The sequence below is a fragment of the Bradysia coprophila genome, unplaced genomic scaffold (genome assembly GCF_014529535.1).
Source record: "Bradysia coprophila strain Holo2 unplaced genomic scaffold, BU_Bcop_v1 contig_94, whole genome shotgun sequence".
NCBI classification, from domain to species: domain Eukaryota; kingdom Metazoa; phylum Arthropoda; class Insecta; order Diptera; family Sciaridae; genus Bradysia; species Bradysia coprophila.
The window spans coordinates 2,819,555-2,832,788 of record NW_023504022.1 but is presented as its reverse complement, the minus strand read 5'-3'; the positions used below and the strand labels follow the sequence as shown (position 1 = coordinate 2,832,788).

Sequence of the window (13,234 nt, the reverse complement as noted above, 5' to 3'; positions counted from 1 at the left end):
GAAATCCTAATTCTAGAGCTGGGAGTGATGAAATGAAGTTCCTGTAAGAGATAACCAACATTTTTTATCAACTCTAACAATATTCCCGGCTTTGGCTCCTCTTATCATACCTGTAATTTAACATAAAACATAGCTAACGCCGACCCGTACGAAACACCTATTCGTATCAAAAGCCTTTATTGTGAAACTCTTCATTTCTTTTACTTCATTCTCTACTGAAAAGCTATTCGCGCTTTAAAATCACTTACATTATCCACTGGGAAAAATTGGGAGGAGTACAACATACAGTTTAACCTTCGCTGGCCGCGTACTTCTCGAGTTATTTAAGATTTTAAATTTTGATGACAGCACTGAAAAGGTGGCGTTACGTAATTTTTGAATGATCCTTTACCCACAAACTGACTGACAGACGTTGTGCTTTTTACAATATGTTTGCAATAGTTTTTTATGGCAATAGCAATTCCATTGTCCAAACGACCGTAACAAAATCGTAAAAAATAATTTCAAAGAATGAAAAATGTGCGAAAACAGATTTCTCGCTTCATATCTTTATCAGTCAATATCTGTCTTAGAGACACACAATGAGAATGCGAATCGTCAATTTTATGAATCAATATGGTTAGCTCATTCAATAATAAAATCTATACACCGATCAACGACGTAACATTCGTGTAACTCAATATTGTCATAAAGCAAAATGTGTCGGTACACATTATAGCATAGACTCACTGGCAGCTTATTTGTGAGGGGCAAACAGAATCAGCTATATGCTGGTCGCATTACAAGATCGGTAAATCGTGCAGCGAAACTTTTACATTATTTCTGTCTTGGTCTCACTAATCATGTGTGCTCTGTCTTCCGTGAAGGAAGAACTAATCCAATTTACTGTTTAAAGTTAAAAATTCCGAAATGAGTCCCTTTATCGCTTTTCAGGAAGACAGTTCAGTTTTCTAGTTACCGTACTAGAAAAATTACCAAATTTAGATGAATCGCCAGTGAGAGGTGCGGGAAAACAGGAAAATTAGGAAAATATGCAGTTTTCTTTCTCGCGTATAGCTAATGTTGTACAAAACCGATTTTCTTAAAAATTAAAAATTTTGTTTCGTCTCGTCAATATCTTTTATTTGACATATCGCACACGATTTTTGAGCAAAAACATTCACTAGTTTTTCCAGTCTATCCCATTCAGAAATGGTGAGAGATATGTCACACGAAAGGTATTGACGAGACGAAATCGAAACTCGGATTTGTACAACTGCATATTTTCCTACTTTTCCTGTTTTCCCGCATCTCAGTCTCAGAAGCCAACACGGGAAACACAGGTAAATGTTGTAGTGCTATTGGAGGACGCCAGCATTTTTCGACGAAAACGATAATGCCCCACAATAACAGTAATTCCCAACAATAATGCCCCGTCAAAAATGGCGACCATTGTGAATGCAATTTTTTATGCCGTGGATGCGTTCCTTGAACGGGGAAATATTTTTGGAACGCTTGTAAATTTTTTCACGCGTGAGTATATTTGTGGAAGATTTATTTTTTGAGCTTGAACACATTTTTAACGCGCGAAAATCTTTTTAAAGAAAATTTTTGACGCGAGAAAATATTTTTGAATATGCAAAGTCGGGTACACCACTAGTAGCAAGTAGGGATGGGAGACGTTCAAAATCATCGATAATATCAATCGAAAGAAATTATCGATAATCGATTAATCATATCGTTATCGATAATTTAATAATTATCGATAATTATCAAAATATCGAAATTCGATAATTATGAAATATCGATATTTTGATATTTGTCTGAAAATTCATGATAATATACCGATATATCGGAATATATCGATAAATATCGGATTTTCGGACCGGAATATCGATACATCGAATTATCGATATCTTGACAATTATCAAAATATCAATAATTATCGATTATCGATATTTTTTTTGATAATTTTCGATAAAAAAAAGTCGATAATTATCGATTATCGATAATCGATTATTATCGATAATCATTATCATTATCGCCCATGCCTAGTAGCAAGCATATATATTTTTGATAGTCGTGAGTGGCCCCTCCGCCATAAGAGTTCGCAGATGACATTATGCAACGGAGAACTGAATGCGATTATGCGATTATGTGGAATGCCCCAAAGAGTGAAAGTAATGAGACAAGTTTAAGTTCACATAAAAACGATGTATTTCGTGTGTACCTATAAAAAAAGGCGTGTGTACCTTACCTGATGAGTGTGTAAATTGGAAATTGTTTAAAAAATGAATTTATGATGTAATACCAGTTAACCAACGAAAAACAGCACATTGAATCGAATGAATGAATGAGGAATGGATCAATTTGTGAAAAGTTTAACAGTTGAAGATCATTCATCGCAGAGATCCCATTCAAACTGTTCCCTTGCATCGCATCAGTCAGTATTGTGCAAAAGTTGCTGTTTCGAGCTGCTAACAATAATATCAAGTTCAAGTGGTTCAATAACAACAAAACAAAAGAGACCTTTCCATAACGCTATTCAAATGCATCTGTTTTACATTTCGTTCATCATTATCACCTTGTTCGTTAACCTTTTGGCGGGATTCAATGGTAAACATTTAACACTTTTTTTTTGTTGGCGCTAATTGACCGTGGATGTGGGCTACTGTCTTTTCAATTTGTTGTGTTATTAAGCTGTGTGGCACCTGTTAGTGCCAAAAAATTATGTTTGTGGTGCATGACTTTGTGAAAATAATGAAACAGAACACAGCACTGTTCATGGTAGGAGCAGTGATGTGAACAGACGCAGGACACGAATTAAGTATAGGAGAAACAGTGCGAATTGTGTCCTATTGTCGCCCTCTGTTTTCTACTAAAATACTTAACGGTTCACTTAACTGGCGTTAGGCAGTTCAGGGCCTAAAATGTCCTGAGTGTAGTTGTGACTAATAAAGTGTTGCTAAGCGTGGTATCTGTTAATAACTGACGTACTCGCTGTTCCAATCAATGTATTGCTGCATGGCCAAAATATTCTGTCATTATGCAAGACATATAACGTACTACTGTGGCATGATGCAGGACCCATTGCTGAATGGATACTTTAACACCATTTTCACGAGGGCAAAAAAATAACAATTGAAAAGCTTATAATATCTTCAATAAGCCCCTTGAAGTAGTCTAAAAAAACGGAGTCTGGCAACACTGCAGCCAGGGCTAGATTGAAGGCTAAATACATTTTTTGCTACTACATTTTTACCACTAATTTCAGCTTTTTAGCCCAAATCATGAAGTAGTTGTAAGAGTAGTTACAGAAAGGCGGCCTCCAAAAAGGACGTCACGCTTTTTTTTCGATTTTTTTGAGGTGGGTCCATTCTATGTCAGTCACACCATGTCCGCTTTCTGATTTTCGGGGTACATCCACCAAAGCGGACGTCCGCATAAGGGAAAAACAAATTGAAGTAAAACATCAAAAATATATTCTAAAACCAAAAAAACACAACGAAAGTCATGGTGCGATGACTGCCGTAGAAGAATCGATTTCTGAGGACTTTGATGGCTTTGCGTGCTTGGTCCACGTTGAGAAAAAATGTTATTTCGATTTCAATTCTACGTGTTTAGACTCACCACACACAGAAGAAATGAGTTTACTTTTCGATGTATTTGATTCTGTATTTAAATTGACACCGCTTTTTTCGTGTGGTAAATCAAACACTACCAACATCTTGATACCAAGTAACTTTTCTTTTAAATGTAGTACCAAAAAAGGACGTCCGATTTTAGAGAATGTGGATCCGTCCCTATGAGCGTGACGTCCTTTTTGAATGACGCCAAAGATGGTTTTGTGACTACCTTTGCAACTAGTTTTACAACTACTTTCTCCGAGGCCAGGAAACGTACAAGGTTGTGTAGGGTATTATTGGAAAGGTAATTGCATGTATTTTCGGGGCAAATAGAGTCTTTTTGGGTTTAGAATTCATCAACATCAAGTGATGAGCAGTTGAAAATAGGGATAAAAATTTGACTCTTTCAGTTAACTTAAAGTGGGTCCCTTTTTTGGCACCACATAAATCTTGTGATTGATTGGTGTTTTAAGCAATTGTTATTTACGATTTTATATTTTCGTTAACCTTTTTTTAGTACCTCTTTTTAAGTGTTAAATGCAAACTAGAGTCATTGGAAAGCTGGCACTTTTCGGATGCCAAGGACCCACTTTAAGTTAGCTGAAATAGTCAAATTTTCACCCATACGTTCAACTGTACATATCTCAGTGTGCATGAATTTTAAACCCAACAATGTCCTGTTTGCAAGTACGTGCAATTACCTTTCCAATGACACCCTACACCAGCTTCTAAGTTTCCTGGCCTCGGAGAAATTTCCAAGAGAAAAGTGCATGTTTTCGATTTTCTATCACCTCTCACTAGTCACACAAGCAGCTATGAATTTTGTAAAAAAAAACACCTATCTAGGCACGTATAAATAAAATCCGCGGGAAGATGTATTCGAAGTCAGGAGGCTGTTTTTTCAAAACGAATCCATCTGCGAAAAAACCAATTGTTCAACCATAGGGACGACAGAGAATTATGCGATTTCGTCAGTGATTTTCATCATACAACGTTCACTGTTTCATTCTTAACTGCCGTTCAGCATTCGTTTCAAGATTGTTTTGGGACTACTTTTTCCGCTACTTCAGCTTTTTAGCAAAAATCCTGTTGTAGTTGTAAAATTATTAGTAACTAGCCTTGGCTGCAGTGCTGTCACATGACTTCAGGGGGGTAGTGTTTATTTTCTTAAGTATAGTTTCCACTTAAAAAGAGCACTCCGTTTAGCCTCCGTTTACATGACAGTTGTAAAATAGAACAAAGGAACTGTCACGTAAACGGAGTAAAAAATTGAAATAAATTCAATTTCCACTCCGTTTGCGTGACAGTTCTTTTGTTCTATTTTACAACTGTCATGTAAACGGAGGCTAAACGGAGTGCTCTTTTCAAGTGAAAACTATACTTAACATTGACCACAGTGTAACAATTCTAACGGGCAGCAACTCCGTAACTTTCTAACGAATAAAGTATAGTTTTCACTTGAAAAGAGCACTCCGTTTAGCCTCCGTTTACATGACAGTTGTAAAATAGAACAAAAGAACTGTCACGCAAACGGAGTGGAAATTGAATTTATTTCAATTTTTAACTCCGTTTACGTGACAGTTCCTTTGTTCTATTTTACAACTGACATGTAAAGATCATTTGTCAAATAGCGGTTTCTTGGCATATCAAATGTCATTTACGTCGTAGATGGAAAGTGCGAAATTCATATACAAGGAAGCGTTAAAATTTATGTTTCGGTTCACTTTTTCATCGACTCGTTCACTTAAAATAAAATTCAAATTTTAGGCACACTTATGGCGTGAATTAGACAATGATCGATTGCTTCAAACGATTTTTTTTTCTTTAGATCGATGCAGAATGGATCCATTCAACAAAGCAGTAACGGTGCACAGTTTGAAGTACATTTGCAATAACGACGAGCTTCGGAACATTTTCTTGAACTCAAAGGCGGGACCCTTTCCACCGAACAGTAAATTCAAAGGGCATATACTCGCATGTCCGAGTGGCGCATGCGATTTACTGGAACTCATGATCGAATCTCTGTGGAGCGGTAAAAATGTCGTCTCTTCGGGTGGATCGTGGCCGAATGATCATGGCTTTGTGACGAACAATATGCTGGGAACGTTTGATATGTTCAAAGCGCCATTTTATCGAACTATTGCACCGATTGATGGCAAAGAAGCGATGGCAATCGATTATGCAAATGATTTATTCTTATTTATTCTAATGGACTATGTGCGGAAGGTTCAAAATAATTTGTTTTTGGGCATTGTTACGTTTCGACCATTTTTCAAAACTCCGATTATGTATTTCCTGTTGGAAATTGTTGATTAATGTCCACGTGAGACATGCAGTTGTCTAGCAAAAGTTTTGTGAAGAGTTTCAGAAGGTCGGTTGCGTAGATCGCGAATATTTTTTAGCTTTACAGAATTGGCGTGGCGTGGAGTGCCATTTTAAATTTAATTTAGTAATTGTTAATTTATGTCTCAAGTATGAATGGAAAGTCTTAAAAATGTGTTCATTATGTCAAGGTTCTGAAAGAACATCTTAAGACACTTCTGAATTGATCATGATGGCTGACTTTTCACACAATATGAAGTACAATGAGTGCGTTTAACAAATTTGATGCCAACCATCTCCGTGGGTACCTATTCTTTCAGAACCTTCATCTAAGTATGTACGAATTGTTCTTATCACATCCGCAAAAATCAACAGTGGCACTGCCGTCAAGTCGGTCTTTTGAGTTCCAAAATTTACAAATTGATTTTTCCATCAAGTCAATACTCTCTCTAGCAAACAATTAGGGTGTAAAATAAGTTTCAGAAACTCTGCTCTTCACACGGCTCTTCACACGAATCGTAATCAAATAGCAGAGTTTCACAAACTTCTTTACCACCTTAATAAATGCAGTTTGTTTGCTAGAGATAGCAGAGAGATGCTAATATGACGACTGGGTCGTTTTGACGGATAGAGGGAATATGTCGAATGACAGTTGGGTTTTTGAGAGAGAATTCAATACATTTTCTCTCAACCAATTTCAAAAGAATTCGACATATTCCCTCTATCCGTCGAAACGACCCAGTCGTCATATTAGCATCTCTCTGAGAGAGAGTATTCATCAAGTTGTCTATGAAAACATTGGTCTTATGAAGTGACCAATTTGCCGACAGGGTCATCCAGTGACAATACTTCGAATTACACCGCCATCCATAGAGAACCGTGACCTCAGCAAGGTTCTGAAATAACAGGTCAAGGTGTTTACTATCTCAATGTTTGTAAACAGTATTCACCTGGCCTTAAGACACTTACGAAGGCTGTGGAACACAAATTTTGACAATTTAGACATGTTTTGTTAAACAAACTAAAGCATCTAGCAGGGTAATAGAGGTTTTACCACGTCAAATATTACTAATAATACCATTACCAGCCCAATTTTGTTTATTATTTTTTTCTATTACCCTGCTAGGTGCTTAGAATACACTCATAACAGATTGTACACATGAAAAGTAAACCAAGGTTCTGAAACAACAGGTTAAGACACCCACGTAGGCAGCTGTCACCAAAATCGATAAACGCACTCAGTACAGATTGTGTGTGAAATCAAATTGAAGAAAATGTTTTTTTTGGAAAATTCGGAATTTTGTTTTTGTTACGTTGCCTTTTTCGTATAAACTTCGTAGCCGCTGAACTCAATTTGTGTGTCACCGCCTTCGTGATCAACGTGATCAACTCATAGTTGTCTTAAGCTGGTTCTTTCAAAACCTTGAAGTAAACTTGAAGAAAAATTATTTGTATCAAGTTGACATTTCACACAATCTGCAACACTCATTTACCAAAACATGTCTAAATTGTCAAAATTTCTGTTTCACTAGCCTTTCTGATCAACTCACAAGTGGCTTAACCTATTCTTTTAGAACCTTGTACGCTTGTACCCTCACCTCTGTGAAACAACTTGAAATTATTGGGCTGCGGTTTAATTTTGTGTTTTGCCCGTCTCAACAAAAACGTTAAATTTCATAGATTTCCAATTTATAAAAGGCGAAATTATAGTGTTTAAATCTCAATATTTTACAAGAAAACCATTCAAACATTTCTTTCTATTTCTATTGCTTTTCTTTCTATTTTCACCGAATAGATTTTAAGCTAGGGTCTCTGTGGATGACTTTTAATCCCCCATTTTTTTCAGCTTTTCATTCTTTGCGCTCCATTTCCAGATGATATAACTTCACTCTTGTAAAATACAAGGCTGTATACTTTGGGGAGGTCACGCAGATGCAGATACGCGGGTTACACACCACGCCATACAAATTCAATTTTGGTCAATTTGTTTGTATGGAAAAGGTATGTTCCCGCGTATCTAACAAAATGGCGATCTGCATGACCTCCCCAAAGTATGCAGCCTTGGTAAAATATCCATGAAATGTCATAGCAGTGTAGTTGGTTCACAAAAAAAGGGAGCGCTGACGTCAGTAATTTTATGACGAAATGTAATTGGTTTGTTCCAAGTAACTGTAAACACGAACTTTGACAACCCGAACAACGACAATTTCATCCACAGCAACGTCACTTGCGTGATATTTCATACAAATCGAGCAACGTCGCCTACGCGATTTACACAGAGATATTATTGAGGTTATGGTTCTGTGGATGAAATTTGACAATTCATATGGCCTTGGAACAAACCTATAGGTTTGTTCCAAGGTCATTTCGAAATGTCAAATTTCATCCACAGAAGGCAACTTAACCTCAACTTTCAGGTTGACGACAGCAGCTGATCATGTAAAGAAAGCTCAAAGAGCATGCATTTCCTTTAGATTTAATTTTGCCAATTTTTCTGCAAACAATTTAAAGAGATTATTTTCTCCGTAACAATTAGCGTATATTGAATAATATGAGGCATAGTATGCCGCAGGTATACAGTATATAGTAGGTGTGGTTGTTTTATAGTAGCAATTTTTGTATTTATTGATAATAATTCGAAGTGTGTTGTGCTGCTTATTTGAATAAAAGATTAAGTTTTCATTGCCTCGTTTATTTTATCAGGTTCCCCAACCAGCCATGAGCGCCGACGGAGAAACCTCGGCGGCGGCTAGCCGAAAAAATTTTTTCGGCGGCGGCGAAAAAGTCGGCTTGAGCCGGCTTAAAACGGCTCGGCTGGAGGTTCCTTTTAACTTTTTTTTTCAAAATAAAAACGTTTAGATAAATTCATGGAAAATGAACCAGTAAGCATGAAAATGAAATTGTACGGAAAGCGAAAATGTAGGTAGATTAGGTTGTTCAAAGTGCAAGTGGAACTGGTCTTGTTACAAGCAAGTCTCTAAGTCTAAGGTTCACTAACACGTCAAGTTTTATTGCCTCAAAACTTGAACTAAATGGAAAATCATGCTCCGGTACACTCATTTAACTCATTAAGAAAATGGTTTTCGAGAAGAAATCGAAAGCTCACGAAAATCAAGTAAAAATTGAAAAGAAAAAAAATCGAGAAAATTCGCAAAGATCGATAAAGCTTTCTCAAATTTGTGAATTAACTGATTGTGCGCCTTCGGCTCGTTCCGCAAAGGTCATACTTGCCAAAACAACAAACTTAGAAGCGAGGACGTAATACACCATTCTGGAAAATTCATGAAAATTCAAGAAAATTTTCAAAATTTTCTTAATTTTGAAAAAAAAATTCAAAATGTGCTTGAGCTGCTTAGGATCAACAGGAATCTCGGCTTTCAAAATTATTTCACCCATTCACCTTTCGAAATCTTTATTTCATTTTCCAGCCGTTTCAAGCCGGCTTGAGTCGTGTTTTTGGCACCGGCTCGGCTGCGGCGCGGCTTGCTCAAAAATGGCCGGCGGCGGCTTGTTTGGCGGCTTATTTTCGGCGGCGCTCATGTCTGTCCCCAACAACGCATTTGCAACGAATACACAAAAATTCTGTCCATGCATCTGTTATCCTACGTCGGTCAGTGATGTATTATGGTTCAGCAGTTTAAAGTTTCACATGCGTGTGTCATTGAAGTGACCGTAGTACAAGTGGTTAGTTACTAGATTAGACAATAAAGCATTCGAAAGTCTTAAGATATCAAAATAGTCCCAGCGAATTAGTAAAATATTTTACGGGTTTCATTTGATTTGTTTTGAGACTCACTGACTGGCTAATACAATACCCTCGTGAGGGTATTGGCTAATAACAAGTGCAGTCTGGACCATCGACTTAACGTGACTTCCGAACCACGCCTCAAAGTATGCAAATACTATTTTAGGAAAATTATTTTAACAAATTTATTTGGGCTCCGTCATATGGGTAATTGAGTGTGTACATCGATAATATCGCAGCCACCAGGCCCAAATTATGAAGCTTTTCAGTGAACTTTTACCAACTGGTCTCGTTATGGATTCTGATTACTCGAGGAACAGTGCCAACGTTAACTCGTTACATGACATAAACTAGAAACCTGGGCTTCAATTCTCCAAATATTGGTAACTTGACAGTTCTTCATACGGACTGAATTCGTTATGCTCATGTGTTTTGGTCCTAGTTTTCATTGACAGATGCAGCAATCGCGATTTTGAATAGAAAAAGTTCTAACTTCATTTGACAATTTCGAAAATTTCGTCATGAAAAATAGGACCAAAACACGTTTTCAATGCCTCGTTTGTTTTGAGCATTACGAATTCGTAAAGTAACGAACGCATGAGAATCGAGGCCGTGCTTTACCATGAAATTTGAGACTACTGTAGCACTGGGCATAAATTTTTCTAGTCTGCCTCAACTACCAATATAAGCGGTTACCTATAAGATAAGAGAAAAAACGAGCCATCAGAACAGTCGGAGCGTTTGCTGCGACTGAGCCCCGTACAAACCCGTATATCTATTGCGTACGTGACCCTAGTGCGTCTGTCACCCTACTTTGACCGTAAGCCTATTGCGCCGGTTAATGTAGTTAAAGTAAAATTATTATGGAATGTGTACATCTTAGAAATTGCGCATAGCGCAATTACGAAGCCCCGTACGACGTTCCTTTCAAATGAAACAAAAATTTCAAATCGCCCTAAAATTTTAATTTATTGAGTATAAATACACATAGGGCCTAGTATCGGCCTCAGTCCGAGGATCCAATTTTTTTTTTTCAACTACATTCTATTCGGCCTTTGATTACCTTCCAAATGAAACAAAAATTACGAAAAACGGATGAAATTTGCTCGAGTTATATGTAAAATACACATAGGGCCCTAGTAGCTTTTCACTTCTAAGGCCCTAACTCACGGTCCATTCACCCGATTTTAAAAAACTTTTTTTTCCTGGATTGGTATTGACAATACCTATCATTTGCCATGCCATTTACATTTCCATCGTTTATTTTGCCATAAATATCACCAATATCACTTAGGTGGCCCTAACTCACAAAGGGCCGACCCGAATATGCCCATCTTCGAACTTAGCCTCACTATTTCGACTATCTTTCAGGGAAAAAAACATTTTGAAATCGGATTTGATTTACTCAAGATATCGACGTGACGGACAGACTGACAGAAGGACAGACGGACAGACAAAATTTTTATTGCGGATTCGTCATCTATGAACATAGGCAAACACTTTTCCCTTACCGTCTGCTTCGAATTCCATCAATTACACACGGCATCGTAATCCTATAAGCCCCTTCGTACTTCGTACGGGGCTAAAAACGAGACAAAACTGGACCTGGTATTAGATGGTTATTGGGGATGCAATAAAGTAATCGATTAATTTTGATTAGCGATATGAGAACTCGGCTTTATTGAGTACACACATCGCAAAACAAAACACTCCAACATTTAACGTACAAAAACGCAGTAAATTTGAACAGTCTCGTTCGTTTATTGGTTTGACGAACATCTGAATCAGTATGCAATTGTTCGTCTTCATCTTTGTGGTATTTCTTGCCTGCCAAGTAAGTTAAGTTGTGCGTACAGAACTCTGGAACTTTAGGTGATTGAACTAGGCAAGGTACACGGTCTAAATGCGCCACATGTTCATATGACATGATTTAGTAAGTGTTCCGAGTTCACTCTGGAAAAGACCAGAAATTTGATACATAAGATGCATAGAGACAAGGAGAGACTTTAACCGATTCCCGCTTATACATCAATCTAATTTAACGTTTTCATTCAGTTGAACATCGCCAATGCTCAAGATTCGATTTGTCGTCGAACAACGGTTGGCAGAGGAGCTGGTTCAGCTGTTGTATCTTTGTGTAATGCGGACGAACAGGAAGTAGCCTCGTTGTGCTATCCGAGATGTCAGAACGGTTACGAGAATATCGGATCGAATATATGCAGGAAAATCGGATGTGATGGACTTATCGGAGCTACAGACATAGGTGTTTCATGCGAAAAGCCGCCCGCATACGGTCGTGGTGCTGGATACATATTTACCGACCAGCAAACGTGCATCCGTGAGAATGGATCTTGTGAAATGTGGGGTGCCATGTGGTATCCAACATGCCGTTTTGGCTATAGTCCTTTCGGTTGTTGTATATGCTCACCGAACTGTCCAAGAGAGTACATCGACGATGGGGCATTCTGCCAGAAGCCGTCTTATGGTCGCGGCGTAGGTGTTAGCCGTTTGGGATGTGCGTCGGGTCTGCAATATGATGCTGGTTTATGTTATATACCTTGTCCAAGCGATCGTAACGGTGTTGGTCCTCTTTGTTGGAGTAGATGTGGCGGCCAAACTCCGGTCGAGTGTGGCATATTTTGTACTTCATCTGCGGAAAAATGTGCCGATATAACGCTACAGATTGTTGGGTCAGCTGTGAGAGTAGCTGCGAATTTAGCTGGCACGAATGTTCTCGGTGCAATTCTGGCTATTTTCGATGGTGCAAACCAAATTATGGAACCAAATAGCTGCTAGAAATGGTTGGTGATCCGTTTTTCGATTTAAAAGATAATTTGTGTAAATAAAAGTATTCCTCCGAACACACGGTTTTAATTCGGACTTAACTTCTCGAATTTCTCTCTTCCGAATTTGATCATTTGATTCATTAGAAGCCAGTGAAGGAATAGTTGCCGAATTGCATATCACTAGAGGAAAATACTTATTTGCGTAGCTGTGGTGGATGGTAGATTTTAGGCAATTTTTCAGGTTATAGCCCGAGCGAAGTGGGGGCAACGAGCGCAAGTTCCTAAATTCAACTGTCCACAACAGATACGTATACAACGTTTAATGATGATGACCCAAATTTCGAGGAAGATAGTAACGAATTTATGACACATACTCCGAAAGTTTGTATTTTTAGCCCTCAAATGGGTAAAACAAATCAACTGTATGATTACCGGCAGGTTGCAAACTTCACTCGTTTAATTTTTTTTTACCTTCGCCCCTTGTCATGCACACTAACGGAGAGCTAATAAAAGATGGCGGTATCTTTTCCTAAAGAGAATATTTCAGAGAGATGATAATATCGCGACTGGGATGTCGCCATATTATCATCTATCTGGATTATTTTAACAACGAAAATGTTCCCTTAAAAGAACGTTATCTGATAAAACAAATCAAATGTGAAGACAATAGACGATAAAACTTCTGTTTACGTTCGGAATACATCATAATCAGATAGAAACACATTTTGCGGCTGGGAACATTTTTGATTTCCTCAAAGTCTGTGATGTTTTGTTGT

The 13,234-nt window shown here is 37.8% G+C and overlaps 2 protein-coding genes across 2 annotated transcripts; both read left to right on the top strand.

The window, feature by feature from the left end:
- The first annotated feature begins 2,388 nt into the window (after positions 1–2,388).
- Positions 2,389–6,520, top strand: LOC119084900. Its single transcript, XM_037195054.1, has 2 exons — positions 2,389–2,595; positions 5,434–6,520. The coding sequence occupies exons 1-2, from the start codon at positions 2,529–2,531 to the stop codon at positions 5,919–5,921; spliced, it is 555 nt and encodes a 184-aa protein (XP_037050949.1). The 5' UTR covers positions 2,389–2,528; the 3' UTR covers positions 5,922–6,520.
- A 4,826-nt stretch (positions 6,521–11,346) lies between these two features.
- Positions 11,347–12,533, top strand: LOC119084889. The gene is made up of 2 exons (XM_037195036.1): positions 11,347–11,506; positions 11,728–12,533. Exons 1-2 carry the CDS (start codon positions 11,462–11,464, stop codon positions 12,466–12,468), a joined length of 786 nt encoding a protein of 261 aa, XP_037050931.1. The 5' UTR covers positions 11,347–11,461; the 3' UTR covers positions 12,469–12,533.
- Positions 12,534–13,234: the final 701 nt, after the last annotated feature.